Raw genomic sequence first — 20,741 nt, 5'->3', positions numbered from 1 at the left:
GATAAAGAAACACAAGGACCGCTGTCGCCTAAAAAGTATCTACATTGTCTGAGATTTCCCCCCCGATAGTAGATAGGAAAAAAAAAAATGCTCATCAACTCTGCCAGCATGAGAGGCGACACTGATCATTTTGCTGCTGTTCTAGAAAAGCTCTTTTTTTTTTTTGAAAGAAGGTTATCTAACAGCTGGTTTATATTCCTTTGGAAAGAAATACAGGTAGTCCTTGACTTATGGCCACCATTGGGGCCAGCCAGAATTTCTGTTGCTAAGCAAGGCTATTGTTAAGTGAGCCGTGCCTTATTTTATGACATTTTTGCCACAGTTGTTAAGCAGATCCCTGAAGTTGTTAAGTAAATCACGCGGTCGTTAAGTGAATAATCTGGTTTCCCTCCCACCGACTTTGCTCATTGGAAGCCACCTGGAAAGCTGCATGCTCGGTTTTGATCAGTTGACCGTGGGGGATGCTGCAATGATCATCAAGCATGAAGACTGATCGTAAGTAAATCACTTTTTTCCAGTGCTGTTGCAACTTCAAACAGTCACTAAACAAATGGTGATATGTTGAGGACTACCTGCATTATTTTCACTCATTTTTGCTTCTTGTTGTCCCGTTTCCAAAATGCCAAGTGTGCCGGCTATGATCTCAACTTGGCGGAGGAAGAAAAGAAAGGCAAAATTCTGCCTTTGAAAGTTTGAAGACTTGAAATGGCAGTCGGGTTCTTTCCCATGGCTGCCCCTTATCGCAACTGTCCCCCCCCTCCTCTCTCTCAAACACACAAATTCTCTCTTGTGTTTCTGCCTTTCCCAGCATCACATCACTCTGCCTTCTGTTCTCTCCACTACCAGATCATCCACTCAGGTATGAGCTAAAAAGCAATTCCGCAAAATACTTCCAGTTCGTCGAAGGTGTGCTCATCTCATATATATATATATATATGAGATATTTTTACGCGGGAGAAAACCCGAATAACCATACATACATACATACATACATACATACATACATATATATGTCTGTCTGTCTTTGGTTATTCGGGTTTTCTCCCGCGTAAAATTGGAAGTGTCTTGGCGACGTTTCGACAAAGTCTCATTCGTCATCTTCAGACTTCAGCTTCGTGCTTCTGGGAGCAATGTGTGATCGCAGCTGTTTCTTCCTTTTAACTGCTAGTGGGGGTTTGAACTGATTGGGTGGGAGCTTGGCTGTGCTCTGATTGGTGCTCAGAAAGCGGACCCAAACCCACACTGGTCGTGAAGCACGACCAAGGACCAGAAGCCAGACCGCAGCTGCAACATTAGCCATTTCAAACCCCTCCAATCCATACATGCAGCAGACTGACACCCACTATGAAGATGTAGCACGACCACGAATACGAAGCCAAACAACAGCAATGCAGCTCACCAGCTCAAATCCCTCTACAACTCAGACTAATCTGAGCACAACCAAGCCCCCACCCAAACAGGACACACCCCCATCCAATCAGAGCACAACCCCCCCATCCAATCAGAGCACAGCCAAGCTCCCACCCAATCAGTTCAAACCCCCACTAGCAGTTAAAAGGAAGGAACAGCTGCGATCACACATTGCTCCCAGAAGCACGAAGCTGAAGCCTGAAGATGACGAATGAGACTTCGTCGAAACGTCTCCAAGACACTTCCAATTTTACGCAGGAGAAAACCCAAATAACCAAAGACCTACATACAAATACCTGCGAAAATCTCAGAAAAATATATATATATATATATAATATATATATATATATATATATTATATATATATATTATATATATATAAATATAAATATAAATATATATATATATATATATATATATATATTTATATATATATAAATATGTAAATGTATATAATGTATATGTATATAGTGTTAATTAAAATGCAAATCTGTTTATAAAATGGAATTGCATCCTTATAAAAAAGGACACGAAAGGGAAATCATCGTCACTTTTCCAAGGCTGCAGAGTAGCAGCCTTGTATCCAAACGCCACTTCCTTCCTCCAATTTCTCAATCCTTGGAAAATCAGTGTGTCCTGATAAATGGCTAACTCGAAAGCATCTTCCCATCATGTACATTGTTAACTACCGCTGGTTCAACAACCGTTTGAACTTATGACCGTGCTGAATAAGTGGTAGAAATGACCAGTCCTCATACTTACGTCGGTCTCAGTGTTGCACTTGCTTGACAACAGCAACCAGAAGTGCTGGAATTTCCATCACTAAGTGACAAGGTCACATGGAGTGACACTTTACAAACACATCACTTAACAACAGAAATACCAGTCCCAATTACCGTTACTAAGCATGGACTACCTGTATATTAAGAAAGAGTTTCTTTAAAACTATTTCATTGTGTAACTCATCCACCTAAGGTCTAATATAGGATTTCCCAACCTTTGCCATTTCCAGGTATATGGACTTCAACCCCCAGAATTCCACAGCCAGCATAGATATTGCTGAGAATCCTGGGAGTTGAAGTCTAGTCATCTTCAATTTACCAAAGCTGAGAAACACTGGTTCTAAAACTTCAGCTGAATATAAGCCTATGATTTAAGCGAAAATGCAACCAGGGTAAATGCCATTCTCTGAATTTTGTTTGAGTTCAACTCACTGTCAGTTGAAAACTATGTGCCACTGGCTGCCAAGAGGATTCAGACTAGATTCCAAGGAATATAGAAGAGGGACAATGAGTGCCTTATGAAAGCATGCTGAGGTTTGACAGATTCCTTGAAGACCTGACATGACAACCAATGCGCTTCCAGTGATTTCTTAAAGGAGAAGAAGGAATTACCCCATTAGAAAACCCCCACTGATAATCGTAAGAATGGTATCATAAATTTATGATTTATGATATCATATATATGATACCGTAAATGGTATCATAAATTCTACTAAGATAAAAGTGCCCCCATTCACTTTGTGTCAGGGTAATGAACATTTAAAGCTGACCAGCCAATGTAAAGCTAATGCAACTGTAAAGCTGATGAAATATAAGGCCGATACAATGAGAAGGAATCAGCAATGGTGTAACCTCTTTAAGACTCTTGACGGGGTCCACATAAGTCTTTTACCCCTTTAAGAGGTGTTTATAAATTTCAGCCAGGAGAGGGCGTATTCTCTCTCCTTGCATACATACCAAGACAAATTCCTTGTGTGTCCAATCACACTTGGCCAATCAAACTCCTATTCTATTCTATTCTATTCTATTCTATTCTATTCTATTCTATTCTATTCTATTCTATCTGGTATTCATTGCAGAGTCCCTCACGTAGAGTTAAGAAGAAGTCTGATTGCTTGTAAGGTATTTGCCAACCACGTATATTTCTGCATATGTCTTGTATATAAACCATTGTTAAATGTCCAAGTCTCTGTGTGCTGTGTTTTGCTCCTGGGTTTTCTCCTAATAGTAGTCATGCTGCAAACGCTCTGACACTTTGGTGGGAAGGTAACAGTATTCCATGAGCCTTTGGGATGTAGCCATGCTGGCTACATGATCACAGAAATTGTCTTTGGGCAATGCTAGCTCCCTCGGCCAAAAAATGGAGATGAGCACTTTTACCTTTTCCTGGAAGGAATATAGTGAAACAGGACCAGAGGCTGACCTGGGGAAGAGATGGTTATCAGACATGCTGAGATAAAGAAGAGTGTTCATTACTCCAACTAGTCACATTCACAGCTCCTCCACAAAGCTCAGTTTGGTTCCATTTTCTGGATCTCACAATTCTTAAGTTTGGGTGGTTTGCCTTCAGCCTTTGGTCAGACGTTCCCTGGGAGAGGTCTTGGGCTGTCTGTGGCTATGGGATGCCATCAACTAGATTAGGATGCCAGGAACTGTTGGCTCCGAGTGCAAAAGTATAAAAGATGGCTCCCATCTTTTATAAGACAATGTCCCAAGCTTGTAGCATCCTACTTATGTGAAGTAAGCTTAAACTCAGAGTTGCTCAAGGTAACAATTAGCTGCTCTCCTAATATTATGGCTGAGAAATATAAACGCAAGCTGTCTGTTAAGATGCAGAAGCAGCAGGAAAAATAAGAGATGGATTTGAACAACAAAGGATGTAAGAAGAGACTCACTCTGATGATGGCCAAGGACGTTCAAATGGTTTGATCGACTTCATTCTTGAACCCAATCAAGATCCTTCTTTAGCTTTGCCATGTCTAACAGCTGGGTAGCTACTATCAGTTCTGTTCTAAGGAGCCCAACATTATTTCTCCAGCCCACTCCAGCTAGTTCAGCTCTTCTAAAATAAAAATATCTGAAGGTCCTGATATTGCTAAGGAAATCCTGCGTCCTTCACGAAGCACAATTGTCACGACTGCTTGTCACATGCAATCCCAAGGGGGAAAACTGTCCAACGTATAATGTTAAGCTACATGATGCTATATCATCTCCATAATAGATGCAAATCTGAAAGCGTTTTGAATAAATCTGCTCAAGGAGCACCTTGTCATCTCCATAAAAGCAACGACCCAAAAAGGTCATACATAAAAAGCTGTATTAAAAGTATCTCTTACAACCTCCCCAATCTGGCATCCACCAGATAACGCTTCCTATAGTCCTAATATATCTGGAAGACACTTGGGGAGGGGGGGGGAAAGCTGAAGTAAAACTTTGGTCAGAAGTTGAAGGGCGTCAATATGACCCCTACCTAAACCAAATCAAGGCTTTGGGGCCTCTTCTCTTTTCATTAACCCTTTCCAGTTACAGTCAGCAGAATACAGTGCATCAGGTTCTTAGAGGTTATCTTACTCGAGGAGAAAAAAGCTTAATGAGTGAAAAAAAAAAAGATGTCAGAACTCAAAGAGTTGGTCGTCTTTTTCGGTCTCCGTCGTGGAATCTACTTTGTCCCAGTCAACCGGCGAGAGGATCTGAGCACTTTGGATGTCTTGAGGTGTCAGGCTGATGTCAAGGACTTGTGGGTTGGTTCGGGACTGGGCCAGCCTGGAATGACATGGCAAGACAAAAAGGTGAAGGAAGGAAGGTGTTAGTGCTGGCTTGCCAAGGAAGACGAGAAGGAAGACATAGCTCTCTGGTACAGGCAGGCTGTTGTGACACAGGTCCAAGTAGGTAGTAGGAAACTCAGTCCGTGAAAAAAAAAAACTTTATCCGAACAGCTGAGAATTACTTCATTCTCAGCGTCGTTCAACTAAATTAAAGCAAATACCTCCCAAGACAAATTCCTCAGTCCTATCACAAACCTTGGTCCAATTAGGCCAAAGGCCTTTCTTGGCAAACGTTCAGAAGTCACAAAAAATAAATGCAAGACGTAGACGAAGCAGAAGAAGCAGCTACCAATGTTGTTTTCCGGCAAAGCCCAAATGCTGTTGCTGGTCTATTTTAAACCTTATGGGAGGGGCCAATCATCTCTTGGCCCTACTCCCGAGTTGTTCTCTTTGCTTGAGCTGCTCTTGCCTTCTGGCAGCTCTTCTCATGCGTGCATTAGGAACAGGGAATACTCACTACTGTCAGTCTCTGGAGGCTCTGGAGTCCGCATCTTACTCCCCGATGGCCCTGGCCTCACCTCAGCCTCATTGCTGTGCAACTCCGTTGCTAGCTCCGCAGGCTGCTGGCGGACCACAACACAGGGCATACTTTAGAGCAGGGGTCTCTAACCTTGGCAACTTAAGACTTGTGGACTTCAACTCCCAGAGTTCCTCAGCCAGACTTCTGGGAGTTGAAGTCCACAAGTCTTAAAATTGCCAAGGTTGGAGACCCCTGCTCTAGAAAGCTCCCTCACAGAAATATAGAATTAAATTCCAGGAAAGAAAAAAAAAGTCACTGACAAGGAAAGATGGCTAACCATCTTATTAGGCTGGAAAATCTGGTTCTTCTACAGGAAGGGCAATCTTTAGTAACAAGGTGAAAGATGTTTACAATATGAAAAGAAATCAGAGAATGTCTATGTTGGGCTGGTCTTTTCTCCAACATGATCAGTTCTCAGAGTTTGAACGCAGTTCACCAAAAAGTATTCTAGGGAAATCTGGATTATGTTTAAAAAAAAATAATTGTCAGGGGAAAAAAAAATCCATCAAGGAAATTATGAATGAAAATGTTCGTTTGATGCTCATCCCAACAGGCACTGCGATTTTAATATATTAAAAAAATAATAATAATCTGAAGTCCAATGTGCCAAGATTAATAGTTTTTCCAAAGTATCAAAATGAGAAAACGCTGCTGCTGAAATAAAACGAGACCCTTGAGTGAAATGGATCAATCCATTCATGCCCGCTTCATCCTTTTGAAAACCCTCATCATGCCTCTGTGCAATGTCTGGCCAGCAGAGGGAGCAGTTGGTCCAAAGCCACCACCAGATGACCTCATGAGAAAACAGGGGTGTGTTCCTCATGTGCTTATAATGTCACGTGGGAGGATTTGTGAGAACATCTTCCCTGCCCGGAAGGACGATCCTCAACGGAAACTTTCTTGCAAGCCCATGAGGTAATAAGGGCAAATCTCGGAAAGCATTTTAGCAGTTTCTCAGCCTAGCAGACCTGGGAAAGACACAACTCCGAAGGCATCTCCATAGATGTATCATCCAACGCTCTGCATGCAAAAAATAAATGGCCCTTTGCCAAAAGATGAGAACTCAGACCACAAAATACTACAGGCAGAAACATGTGTGATATTACAGAGTGGAGTACCAGGAAAAGAGCATTTCTATTTAAGCCAGGGGTGTCCAACCTGGGGAGCTTTAAGACCTGTGGATTTCAACTCCCAGAATTCTCCAGCCAGCCATCATTATAACCAGCTCCTGATTATAGTAAAGAGCCAGGTGTCATCTGCTTGGAAGCGCCTGATTAAAAAGCATGATTCAGGAAGCTGAAAAGATTACATTTCCCTGGGTTAAGAAGCTTTTCCTTTGACCCAGAAGGAAAGCAAGCTTTTGGCTAGGAAGCAGATGGCGGTGACGTGTTATAGTCACAACTGATACACGTATTATAATTTGGGGGATAATCATCTGCCCCTAATAAGTAGGTATTTCAATTCAGGTATACGCGTCTGTTTAAATCAAGGGTGGCAAGACAGGTCATAAAACGGGGGGAAATGCACTTATCTGTCCGGCTTACCAATGGAAATTTTTGGACTCGCTTGTGGTTGTAAGTCAAGGACTACCTGTACAACTAGGGTGAAACCCATTGAGCAGTTGATTAGCTTCCTTTACTCATGGCAGTTTAAACCTGCCGCTGCCAGCTGGAGAATTCTGGGAGTTGAAGTCCACCTGTCTAAAAGTTGCTAAAGTTGAGGAACACTGATATATCTATTAAATGGACGGCATGCACTTTCTTACATGTGCATGTGTAACACCGTAAGTCAGGGTACTCAAGTGGCTTTGCGGGCAAGGAAGCCTCTCTTGAGCGTTCATGGCCATCACCTAGATCAGCGGTCACCAACTGGTGATCTCTGGACCACTGGTGGTCCGCGAGAAAATTTTGGTGGTCTGCAGAAAAATGATTTGCATTTTTTATATTGCACTAAAACAGAGGTCCTCAAACTACAGCCCCTGGGATGGATACATGCAATGGACATTTCTGTTGCTGCAGAGAGTCTCCCCCTTCGGGGTCTTTTTGTGGGGGTCGGAGAGAGGCAAAAATTCCAACTCAGCGTCTGCTTCGGCCTCCTGGTGCGGGGCTTTGGGTGAAGGCTGGAGTGAAGCACCGTTGGTGGTGAAGAGCCGGAGGGCTTTGTTCCAGTGGGACTGCCTCATGGCCTGGAACTGGCTGACCATCTCAGCCCGCTGAGCCTCCAGGCGCCGGTACCTGGCCTTGCATTCCCACAGGTCTTCCCTATGCTCATAGTCCTCAGTGAGGTGCTTCTACTGAGCCTCCTTCTCAGTCAGATCCAATCTGAACTGAGCTGTTTTGCCAACTCTTTCTCATGGTGGCTGCTTAGCTCCAACAACTGCTTCCTGTTGGGGCCCTAAGGAGCTTTGGCAGAGAAGCGAGGAGTGGCTGGGAGGGGAGGAGTGAGTAGAGGCTGGCGAGGTGCCCCTCGACGTGAGTGACATCAACTTGGACACACCCACCCAGTCACATGACCACCTAGCCACTCCTACCCAGCCGGTCATTAGGCAGATCATATTAGTGGTCCGCAGAATTTAAAATTATGAATTTAGTGGTCCCTGAGGTCCGAAAGGTTGGTGACCCCTGACCTAGATAGAAGCTCAAAATTCCTGAGTTGACTTGTGCTCAGCTTGACAGTTGCCAAAGTTTGGGGGACAGTAGCTGATTAGGAATGTCAGTGTAAAAGTCAGTGTTATTTATGGAATCTTTCCTCATTGCATTTTTACAGATTGGAAAGCAGAGTTGGACCTGTGAAGTTTTCCACCTTAGGTGCCAAAACAGTTTGCTTGGCTCTAGGTGCTGTGAACTTTGATGAGACGACGCAAATACGTGAACCACCTATGTGGACCTAGAAGAATTATGGTTTTCTATTATGCTTATTTCTTCCTAAGGTTGGTTGGTCCCATTCTCATACTCGTAAAATCAGGTCAGACATAATTCACCCCCTTTACAAGTATCATGACTTATGACTCTTACAGTCGTAACTTGAAGACCATCTGTATGAATTTAATAGCTTGGGGGTAAGTTGTTCTACAGGTTTGGGGCCACTACCAAGAAGGCATTTATAGGTATTATCTGGGAAATTCCATGATGAGCCAGGAATGAGACCAAAAAATGAATCATGAAGAATGTAGAAAGACCCAGCATGGTCATACTCCACTCAATATCAAGGATGCAGCTATAGAGTTGGTCAACAGTATTAAGTATCTGGGGGTACAGATAACTAACAATCTGAACTGGTCTCTCCACACATCATCAAACCAGCGTCTGCATTTCCTGCATTGGATGAGGAGACCACATCTTTCTCTTTCTGTCTGGGCCACTTTTTACAGAGGCATGATTGAGAGCGTTTTAACAAACTGCTTCATGGAGCAGTGCCTCAGATAGAAAGTCCATACAGAGAGTGTTAAGGACAGCCGAGAAGATTATAGGCAGCTCACTTCCCGTCATTCAGGATGCTGCTTATAAACGCTATGTGCTTAGAGCTCAAAGCATTGTTAGAGACCCCACACACCCACTTCACCGTCTGTTTCTGTTGCTCCCCTCTGGGAGGAGGTTTTGAAGTATTTCTAGCAGGACTACCAGATTCTGTAACAGCTTTGTTTCCTATGGCATCCATCTGGTAAACTTGCAAGATTCGCTTTTCTCGCCATGTATATGTATATATCCAGACTAGACTGTGTTGTTTCTCCGTGTAATATAATATATGTGGGTATATGCATAATTTTGTATTTATTTATTTTGTCATGTTTATGTAGTGTATATTAGAGGTGGAGACCCTTTGAGAGCTGTATGCAACAAAATCTCATTTTAATGTATGCTTACTAGTGTACATTCAAAGTGACAATAAAGTTACTCTAAGTCTCTAAGTGACTCTTCCAAAAGTGGTAAAAGGGGTGTCTTATGTTTGCAGGTTGTGTGAAATGACCCTACAAATACATCCAGTTCATCATCGCCAGGTTTACTGCCTTTGAAAGCTGGCCAGCTGATGGCTTTATAGCAGGGGTGTCCAAACTTGGCAACTTTAAGACTTGTGGACTTCAACTCCCAGAATTCCTCAGCCAGCTTGTGGACTTCAACTCCCAGGATTCCTGGCTCAGCAAAGCTGGCTGAGGAATTCTGGGAGTTGAAGTCCACAAATCTTAAAGTTGCTAAGTTTGGACACCCCTGCTTTATGGGATTCTTCCTGGTATTTTGTCAATACCTCACCTGATGAAGAATGTTAGAGAACCTAAAAGTCTGCACTTTTTTCCCCAGTGTATGCTGCTACGTGATCACTGATTAAATTGTCTCCCCAGTTTCTCCCTTTGTAGGAACTGAAATGCAAGCCGAGACTCAAACTGGTTACCCTCCATCTTAGAAGGTGAGAACGTCCAGTTTCAGCAACCTCCATTTTATAAGCATTCGCCAAGAGGCTGACACATTTAAGGGATTTAATCCCCACCTGTACACACAAATTAGCTCCTGCCCTAAGGCGTTATCAAAACATTTGATTTATCTGAGCAGCGGAATCCCTTGTTCAATTGGTCAAACAGACCACCAATGAAGGGTTGGGCTGCTGTTGACAGTTTAGCTTAAGAGAAAGAGAAGGGAAGGTTTATTAATCAAATCTATTTCTTGGCCAAGCAGCCCCTAGCAGAAAGATGCTCCTGGAAGACTTGATCATAATTACCTTGAAAATGCTTCATCCAGTTCGTCATTCATTGCCTTTGTTATAAAAAGAAGGGGGGGGGGAAGAGAAATAAAACTATGAATCCAACTGAAATGAAAAAAAAAATAATTCAAATATCACATAGGCTTAACCAAGTGCTTTTTCTATTGTATTTGGAATTCCTTCTTTAAAGGGGAGGGAAACTACCATAGGTTTAAAAAATTAGTAGAGTTTTACCAGCTGGTTCTAAGGTCAATAGCCCATCCTTCTTGATTAGGTGACAAAAGGACAATGCAGCATATTCATGCTCACAGAGAAGGCATCTGACAAGGTAAACCTGAACCTCTCCAACCACCTTCTGTCCATCTGCTTGTTTTCCATAAAAGTTGAATAGGATGGCGTGGAGAAGCCACGTGCTTAGTTCCAGCTCTCCCATGCATGGTAGCCCCTTTGGCACTAAAAGCTACAAAGCAACTTTAGGGAAACTTGCTGAAGTTCTTCAGGGAGCTGTTAACCGCCCTGAGTCCTTCGGGAGAAGGGCGGTATAAAAATTAAATAATTATTATAATTATTATAATTATAATTATAATTATAATTATTATTATTATTATTATTATTATTATTATTATTATTATTATTATTATTATTATTATTATTATTATTATTATTATTATTAACTGATGACCTCTCTTCTGCATTAGAGCAATCCAGGCAAATTGCAATTCAGTGTGCGATAAAACTGTCTAATGATATAAGCCAGTGGTTCTCAAACCTGCAAATTTAAGATGTGTGGACTTCAACTCCCAGAATTCTGGGAGTTGAAGTCCGCACACCTTAAAGTGGCCCATGTTGAAAAAATACTGATATAAGCAGTTGGACAGAGAAACCAATTTCCCCAGAGAAGTGCTTGGCTGTCCTTTGATTGATGGGTTCCAATAGAATCAGGGTAGCCATTTGTTTTGGATCCGTCCTTGTTATACTTGAGCAGGGGTTGGTCTTGATGGCTTGAGTGGTCCCTTCCAAGTCTTAATGATTCTAACAGTGAAAACAAAAAAATGATCTGCTATTCTTCATTGAAGATCTTCGAATTCCTCATAGGAGATGCTCTTAGCTCTCATTACAGATCAGATCGCCTAAAAAAATTCCTTCTCCTGTGGGTTTTTTAAGCCCTGGAGTCCACCCGTTAATAAATGCAGAGAAATTGAAAGCAACAACCATGTAGAGACTATCAGAGAGGTGGGGGAACCTCACTTGCTCCAGGAATGCCCAAATTACAATGACTAACTTCTCCTCTCCACCAATGCTGATTGGTGCTCATGCAGTTGTCTGTGTCAACCCTGAAGCTGACCTGACTGAAGCCATTTTGTCCGCTTCAGTGTTGCCACACTGGAGCTGAGGGATAGAGAAGAGGGAATTGAGATAGAGGGGAACAGATAGCCAAAACAACGTATTTTCTCTCGGGAACCAAGGTCATTCTCACACCTGGTCAGAAGAAGGCGGAGAGGGCCACCCGGCTGCCGGCCCATTCTATGATTGGACCATGTGACTGACCATTTTGAAAAAGTGGGGATACTTTTACTTTTAATTAGGTGAAAGCAGCAGGAACGTTTAGAATCGGTTTTTACAAGTGTCATGCGAATATGATAATTCCAAATAAAAGTATTCTTTGAGGAATCTACATCCCTCCGAGTTTCACTTGCTATGGATTTATTACTTGGAACCCCGACAGTCTATTTGCCACAAGGAGAAAGCCACTGTCTATGGAGATTCTCAATCACCCAAGTTAGGGGTGAAATTCACTTACCTTCCCTAAAAATTTGCAAATGTGCGCGTGCCACACGCGTGTGTGCTTCCTTCGCACGCGCCATACTCCACACGTGCCCAAAGCCTTCTGTGCATGCGCAGAGGCTGAAAATTGTCGCAAAAAAGGGAAGTCATGACGTCCGCATGGATGGGCAGGGCTTTGCGCAGTCAGCCTCTCTGTATCGCACAATCTGGTAGGAACTGGCTGAATTTCACCCCTGATCCAGGTCATGGTTGTCCCAAAGGTGCTTTTCCAAATGAAACTGGACTTTCTTGGGTTTTTTTCCCCTTTGAAAATGTTTTGCTTCTCATCCAAGAAGCTTTTTCAGTTCTTGCTGAACCATTAAAGCAAACCATTAATAACAAAATAAAACCCGGAGAAAGTCCATTTGCATTTGAAAAGCACCTTTGGGGAGAGAAAGTTCACTCCCCTGAACTTAAGCCCCCTAAAGAGAGGACGTGGCACAACATGACAAGCAGGGATGAAATCTACTTACCTTCCTTACCGGTCCGGAAGTGCACATGCTGCATTACATTTGCGCACAGACCTTCTGAGCAGGCACAAAACCTTCTGCGTATGCGCAGAAGGTAAAAAACACATTACTTCCTGGTGAGAACCAGGAAGTAATGACACCCTGGTGGGTGGGCGGAGCTTTGCTCTACCATCACTACTGGATCACCAAACTACCAGCCACGATCTCTACCGGATGGCACGATCCAGTCCAATCCGGGAGCATTTCTGGATTGGATTTCCATGCGGACGTCATGTTCTCTACATGGGGCTCCCCTTGAAGAGCACCCGGAGACTTCAGCTAGTCCAGAATGCGGCTGCGCGGGTTATTGAGGGAGCGGTTCGGAGCTCCCACGTAACACCTATCCTGCGCAGACTGCACTAGCTACCTGTTGTTTTCCGGGTGCGCTTCAAGGTATTGGTTACCACCTTTAAAGCGCTCCATGGCTTAGGACCGGGCTACTTATGGGACCGTCTACTGCCAGCCTCTATCTCCCAGCATCCGGTGCGTTCCCACAGAGAGGGACTCCTCAGGGTGCTGTCAGCCAAACAGTGTCGACTGGCGGCCCCCAGGGGGAGGGCCTTCTCTGTGGGGGCTCCTACCCTGTGGAACGAGCTTCCCCTCGGGCTTCGACAACTACCTGACCTTAGGACCTTTCGCCGCGAACTTAAAACCTATTTATTTCGTATGGCTGGACTGGCCTGATTTTAAATTCTAAATTTTAAATTTTAATTGAATTTTGATGGGTTTTAAATTTCTGTACTTTTATGGGGTGTAATGTTATTTTAAATTTTCTGGCAAATTTGAATTAGTTTTTTAAGGGTTGTTTTAATTATTGTGTATGTTTCTGTTTGTATTTTATTTGCCTGTTCACCGCCCTGAGTCCTTTGGGAGAAGGACGGTATACAAATTAATACATTATTATTATTATTATTATTTCACCCCTGATGACAAGCCTACTATACTTCTGAATTGCTGAATTTTAGGTATTCGGTGTTTGACCCTGCCTTTTCCTGACTTGTACAGCGTAGATATGGAAACAAGCAAGGAACAGAAATGATACAATTATACAAGGAAACCACTTGGACTTGACCATTAATGGAAAAATGAGACAATCCTGAAGAATCAGTTGGAAAAAAGGAGAAGAGACAATCTGTTAGGCAGCCTGCCAAGCGAGGAGAGGCGATCCTTGACTTACAACCACTCAGTTAGTGACTGTTCCAAGTTACGATGGCACTGAAAAAAGGGGCTTGTAATTGGTACTCGCATTTACGACTGTCGCAGCATCCCCACCATTACGTGATCAAAATTCAGATGTTTGGCAATCGGTATGTATTTATCATGGTTGCAGCATCCTGAGGTCACGTGATCACCATTTGTGACCTCTCCAGCCAGCTTCCGACAAGCAAAGTTGATGAAGTCAGGTTTTCTTAATGACTTCAAGATTCACACAAGATTCAGTGCAGGGGTGAAATGCTACCAGTTCGGACCAGTTTGGGCGAACCAATAACGATAGTGGTGCAAGGATCCACCCACCTGCCCAGTCATCATTTTTTACCCTCTGCGCATGTGCAGAAGGGTTTGCGCACATGCAGAGGGTCTGTGCGCGCATGTGATGCGTCCACTTCTGAATCAATAGGGAAGGTAAGTAGATTTCACCCCTGCTTCAGTGACTCGCTTTACAGGCAAGAAAGGTTGTAAAATCAGGCAAGACTCATTAACTGCCTTGCTTTGTGATGGAAATTGTTCCCAAAAGTGCTCTTAAGTCAAGGACTACCTGCAGTGACCCACAGAATGCTAACCTAGGCCACTGTAATTATGGGAAAGGATTGATGGTTTCACAACTCTGCCACAGTGTGATGCCATAGCTCGATCTTTCCCTATCCCTGACTTGCTCTATTAAGAAGGTAAAGGGTTCCCCTCGCACATATGTGCTAATTGTTCCCGACTCTAGGGGCCGGTGCTCATCTCCGTTTCAAAGCCAAAGAGTCAGTGCTGTTCGAAGATGTCTCTGTGGTCATGTGGCCGGCATGACTCAACACCAAAGGTGCATGGAACGCTGTTCCCTTCCCATCAAAGGTGGTCCCTGTTTTTCTACTTGCATTTTTTACGTGCTTTCGAACTGCTAGGTTGGCAGAAGCTGGGACAAATAACGGGTGCTCACCCCATTACGTGGCACTAGGGATTCGAACTGCTGAACTGCCAAACTTTTGATTGACAAGCTCAGTGTCTTAGCCTCTGAGCCACTCTGTAAACCCTATTTGCTCTATTACTAGGAGGGGGGGAAAAAACCAAAGTGAAAGTGAAGTGAAGCCACTTTTTTCCCTTTCTTTGATCAGAAAAGGTTGGGGTGTCTGAGCCGTAAAGCAAAGTGCAGAAGAGGCAGGAAAGGTGCCTCAACTTGATGGAGCAGCCTAGGGGAAACAATAAAACATACTGCAGATCTCCAGATCCACACATGCACACACGCAAAAGGCAATTTGGCTCCCATTCCATCAGCAAAATGGAAAAGTTCTTTCAGAAGATGCCCTGTAACTCAATAGCAAGTTACAGTGTGTCGTGTCCCACTCCTCCGCTGACGGCCGGGTCAGGGAAATCCGAATCAGGTGTGCCTCTGCAGCTCTGCCAAAGTCCTAGCAAAGTCCTCAGGGCAGGCAGGAGACCAGAAAGTGACTTCAGCAAGATATGTTTAGACTTTGCCTGACTCAGAGACTGCCAGAAAGCAGATCCTTTATATAGGCTCCATGACTCAGCACTTATCCAGGCCTGCCCCTCCCTTCCTTCTGACACCGCCGCCTATCAATTCTTCTGAAGCGAGGGTCACTCCATTCGGCAGCTGTTGGTAATAAACCTTCCTCAGGCTCACATGCTGTGGAGGAGGGGGAGGGGTCTAGTTGCTCCATTTGCCTGGGCATGGAGCCAGAGCTGGGGGCTGGAGATACTTGCTCTTCTTCAGCCTGTCTGGGCATGGAGCCAGGGCTGGGGCCGGGAGATGCCCCCTCCTCAGCCTGTCTGGGCATGGAGCCAGGGCTGGGGCCGGGAGGCATGCTAGGACATTCTTCAGTGTTCGGAAGCAGATAAGCAGGCCCCGGCTGTGGTGGTGCGATCGGACGAGACACAACACAGTGCTGTTCCGATTTACCTGTTGTGCAAAGCTGTGGCTTATTTTAATTACAGTTTATTAAAGAATGCACAGCTGATTTAAGACCGCACAACGCACTACGTTACAATCCAATCCAGGCAAACTGCAATGAACAGTGATCAACGACACTCCATCCGAAAATCACACAAGCCACACTAGAGCGGGGTGGGAAGCACACACTTGCTAAATGAGGTTTTTGCCAAGATCAGCCAGGGCGTCCCGCACACACTTACCCACACATTGTTGTTTTCTGACGAAGGGGACCCAAAGATTCGGCCATCCGCGTGCACAGAATTTGTGCTCAAAGGCGTTTTGGTGACGTTTTCCAAGTCTAGCAGGTTTTCTACGGTGACTGCTGCGTGTGGAAAGGAAAAAATAAATAAGGATGAGATATAATAAGAATGAGAAATAAGAATACAAGTAAGCCCTCAACTTACGGCCACAGTTGAGCCCAATATTTATGTTGTTAAGTGAGAAATTTAAGTGAGTTTTGCCTCAGTTTGTGACATTTCTTGCCACATTTGCCAAGTGAATCACTGCAGTTGCTAAATTAGTAATATGGTTGTTGAGTGGATCTGTCATCCCCATTGACTTTGCTTGTCAGAAAGTTGCTAAAAGGAGATCACATGACCCCTGGACACTGCAACCATTGTAAGTATAAATCAGTTGTCAAGCATCCAAATGTAAGTCACATGACCATGGGGATGCTACAACGGTCATAAGTGTGAAAAATGTTCATAAGTCACTTTTTTTCAGTGCCAATGTAACGTCGAATGGTCACTAAACAAACTGTTGTAAGTCAAGCACTACCTGCAAGAGCCATGGTTAGAATGCAGTACTGCGGGCTCATTCTGCTGACTGCCGACTGCCAGAAGTTTGGCAGTTCAAGTCTCACTGACTCAAGGTTGACCCAGGCTTCCATCCTTCCAAGGTGGGTAAAATGAGGACCCAGATTATTGGGGGGGGCAATAGGCTGACTCTGTAAACCGCTTAGAGGGGGCTGTAAAGCAATGTGAAGCACTATATAAGTCTAAGTGCTATTACTATTACAGGCTAACTCTGCTCATTGCCAGGAGTTCGATCCTGACCGGCTCAAGGTTGACTCAGCCTTCCATCCTTCCGAGGTGGGTAAAATGAGGACCCAGATTGTTGGGGGCCATAGGCTGACTCTGTAAACCGCTTAGAGAGGGCTGTAAAGCAATGTGAAGCAGTATATAAGTTGAAGTGCTATTGCTAATGATGAAGCTTAGGAGAGAAAAGGGTTAAGTTAAGGTTTTCTTTCTAACTTGGAGTGGGATGCAAAGTTGCATCGAAAGTCACAGAATTCTCTTGAATTTTCCAGAAAGAGGAAAAAAATCACAGACCCACAATAATATCTCTCAATCTGGTAGGCTGAGCTAGTCCCAACTTTTTTGCAAGAATCTGTAGAGAACTGCAGAAAAGCTTCTTCTGTGAGCTGACAAACGTGGACCGGCAACCTTTTTAAACCCCTTCCTTCTCCACTGCTCTTTCTTATGATTGAGGACCGAGAAGTAAAACAGACCTCTTCTAGGGGTGAAATTCAGCAGGTTCTGACAGGTTCTGGAGAATCAGTAGCGGAAATTTTGAGCAGTTGGGAAAACCGGCAAATACCAAGTCTGGCTGGCCCCTGAGTGGAGTGGCAATGGAGATTTTGCAATATCCTTCCCCCTGGAGTGGGGGGGAAAATAGAGATTTTGCAATATCCTTCCCCCTGGAGTGGGGAGGGAATGGAGATTTTGCAATATCCTTCCCCCTGGAGTAGGGTGGGAATGGAGACTTTGCAATATCCTTCCCCTGGAGTGGAGTGGGAATGGAGATTTTGCAGTAGCCTTCCCCTGAAGTGGGGTAGGATTGGAGATTTTGCAGTAGCCTTCCCTTGCCACGCCCACCAAACCACGCCACGCCCACAGAACTGGTAGTAAAAAAAATTGAATTCCATCACTGACCTCTTCTCTTGCCCTATTCCTGCTTCCCCCCGCCCCGCCCAAGCATCTCGAGGGCCATAAACCAGTTCAAGAAGCTTGTTTTAACTGAAGCATAACAACAGGAAGCATGAACAATGTGTGTGTTCAAATCAATGCAGAAAACGTTTCCCAGATCATCCGCCTGCCTCATGCTGTGTTGTCTAAGTCAACTGTCCGTGTTTAATTTCCACAGAAAGTGGTGGCAGACAGGGGTGAAGCTTGCCTGCACGTTCTTGATATGGCTTAGAGCAATGACAGTGAACCTATGACATGCATGTCAAAGGTGACACACCACGCTGCTTTGGGTGACAGGCCAGTGTTCACCAACATCTGACCACAACTATTTGCGAAAACACCTCCCATTCTCATGTGATTTTTGGAGGCTGTGAAGAGGTGGTGAAATCTTCCACGGTTTGCCATCAGTTCACTGCCTGCGCATGCGCAGTGGCTGCCAAATGCAAGCTGCACACTTGTGCAGTGCATGCCGAATGCACGCTGCGCGTGCATGAACAATGCATGCCAAACTCACTCTGCACGCGGAAAAAGGAGGCTTAAGAAGGTAAGTAGAACAGCAAGGGGGGGAAACAGCTGCGCCGCGCGATTTAGATTCGCTAGAAAGCAGGATTTCCTGCTTTCTTGCCAATATAAATCGAGCGGCACAGCTGATCGTCGGAAATACCAGTTTGGCTGAAATGGTAGGGTTTTTTTACTACCGGTTCACCCGAACCAGTGTGAACCGGTAGCATTTCACCCCTGCTGTCAAGGCAGAGTGAGATTGAAGTTTGCTCTTGTGCATTAGACAACAAAAAAGGAGGTTATTAAAAGACTGCAATAAGTCGTTCTTTTAATGATAGGACTTTATTAAAAAAAAATAGAAATCCAGGAACAGTGAAAGCTGTCTTGGACCAAGCTAGACTCATTGGTCCACCTACATAGCTCAAGGTTGTTTGTTTGCTCTCCAAGAATCTACTCCAGGATCTTCCTCAGTTCTACAAGGAGATGCTGATATCTTAGCTAGGCTTTCTTTGCATGGAAATCATATCCATGAATTCCAGCCTGTCCCTCAGTAGCTGCCGTTTACACATTAGCATTATTCACGGCATCCAAAACTCTTCACCGCCCAGTTGTAGCACATCTGTATTGCACACAAAAGATCCCCAGTTCTGGCTGTCGCATTTCCAACTGATTACAGATACAAAAAAACTGAAAATCCTGAAAAGTGACATTGCACATCGTGACCGACTCAGGTGAATCACCCGTTTTATTTATAGATTTAGGAGGCACATACGATACTTGATACTCGTTTTCTAACTTCAGCCTCATAGCAACCCTCTGCAGTCAGTTGGGCTAATGACTGGCTCAGAGTCATCTGTGAACTTCCACAGGTAAAGGTGGATGCAACTTCAGGTTGTTGGATCCCGAAGATGCCAACTATGAGACAGCCCTCAGCCCTTCCAGTACATCACAGCTTTCAATGACTTACATCAGAGGTCTTCAAACTTGGCAGGAGAATTCTGGGAGTTGAAGTCCACAAGTCTTAAAGCTGCCAAGTTCGGGGAGCCCTGACTTACATGAAAAGAAGGACTAGGGGTGTCATAATAGCATTGTTCTAATACTGTAACTAAAGGGGCTGCCGCAAAGAAGGGGGTCAACCTACTGAATGCAATATATTGCATTCAGTTTTGGTCGCCACGATGTAAAAAAGATGTGGAGACTCTAGAAAGAGTGCAGAGAAGAACAACAAGGATGATTAGGAGATTGGAGGCTAAAACATATAAAGAACGGTTGCAGGAACTGGATATGTCTAGTTTAATGAAAAGAAGGACTAGGTGAGACATGATAGCAGTCTTCCAATATCTCAGGGGCTGCCACAAAGAAGAGGGAGTCAAACTAGTCTCCAAAGCATCTGAGAGTAGAACAAGAAGCAATGGGTGGAAACTAATCAAGGAGAGAAGCAACCTAGAACTAAGGAGACACTGCCTGACAGTTAGAACAATTAATCAGTGGAACAACTTGCCTCCAGAAGTTGTGAATGCTCCAACACTGGACATTTTTAAGAAGATGTTGAATAAACATTTGTCTGAAATGGTGTAGAGTTTCCTGCCTGGGCAGGGGGTTGACTAGAAGACCTCCAAAATCCCTTCCAACTCTGTTGTTGTTGTTGTTGTTATTCTCCAAAACACTAAAGAACAGGGCAAGAAGCAATGGATGGAAACTAATCACCAATCTAGAACTAAGGAGGAATTTTCCGACAGTGAGAACAATTAATCAATGGAACAGGTTGCCTTCAGAAGCTGTTGGTATTCCAACATACAAGATTTTTAAGAAGTGGCTGGACAACCATTTGTCTCAAACGGTATAGCGAAGTGATGGTTAACCTTTTCTGGACCGAGTGCACAAAGTGCGCACGCCCAAACCCCCCAAATGCAATGGACGTGCGGCCTCACACATGAGCCCCCTGCGCATGCATGAGCGCCCCTGCATATGCCCCGCCCGTGCACATGTGCACGTGCCCCCAACCGCGCTCCACCCCTACGCATGCACGGCAGAGACCTGAAGACCAGCTGGCCAGTGGGAGGCCCGCGCGCATGCATGGCAAAGCTGAGGTAGGGTGACGGCTTGCGTCCCCACAAAGAGGGCGCTGCATGCCGCCTCTGGCACGCGTGCCATAGGTTCACTATTACTGGTATACGGTCTCCCGCTTGACCAGTGGGTTGGTCTAGAAGACCCTTAAGGTACCTTCCAACTCTGTTATTTTGTTTTCTGTTATATCTATGTTAGCCAGAAAGCATTTTAAACTAGAGTGAATCATATACAGGTGGTCCTTGACTTACAGCCACTTATTTGGTGACCATTTGAAGTTACAACAACAGTGAAAAAAGTGACTTACGACCGGTTCGCACACTTGCACACATCGGAGGATCCCAACAGTCACATGACCAAACTTTGGTTCCTTGGCAACTGGCATGTATTTGTGACAGTTGCAGAGTCCTGGGTTCATGCGATCTCCATCCGAGACCTTCCCTGCCAGTTTCTGATAAGCAAAGACAAGGGAGGAAGATGGAGTTGCTTA

General features: G+C 44.4%; 1 protein-coding gene across 2 annotated transcripts in view; it reads right to left on the bottom strand.

The window, feature by feature from the left end:
- Positions 1-1,828: 1,828 nt before the first annotated feature.
- The window catches only part of LDLRAP1 (low density lipoprotein receptor adaptor protein 1), a 106,575-nt gene continuing 87,662 nt past the window's right edge, over positions 1,829-20,741 (bottom strand). The window contains exons 7-9 of one of the 2 annotated variants that reach the window (XM_058195438.1): positions 15,917-16,035; positions 10,248-10,282; positions 1,829-4,955 (exon numbers count right to left, since the gene is read on the bottom strand). In XM_058195438.1, the coding sequence (XP_058051421.1) occupies positions 4,805-4,955; positions 10,248-10,282; positions 15,917-16,035 (305 nt within the window). In that variant the 3' untranslated portion in view covers positions 1,829-4,804. Of the gene's footprint in view, positions 4,956-10,247; positions 10,283-15,916; positions 16,039-20,741 lie in introns of both variants that reach the window. The other variant, XM_058195437.1, reaches the window with a different exon arrangement.

Source organism: Ahaetulla prasina, chromosome 10 (assembly GCF_028640845.1).
Source record: "Ahaetulla prasina isolate Xishuangbanna chromosome 10, ASM2864084v1, whole genome shotgun sequence".
NCBI lineage: Eukaryota > Metazoa > Chordata > Lepidosauria > Squamata > Colubridae > Ahaetulla > Ahaetulla prasina.
This window is presented reverse-complemented; position numbering and strand designations above follow the sequence as displayed.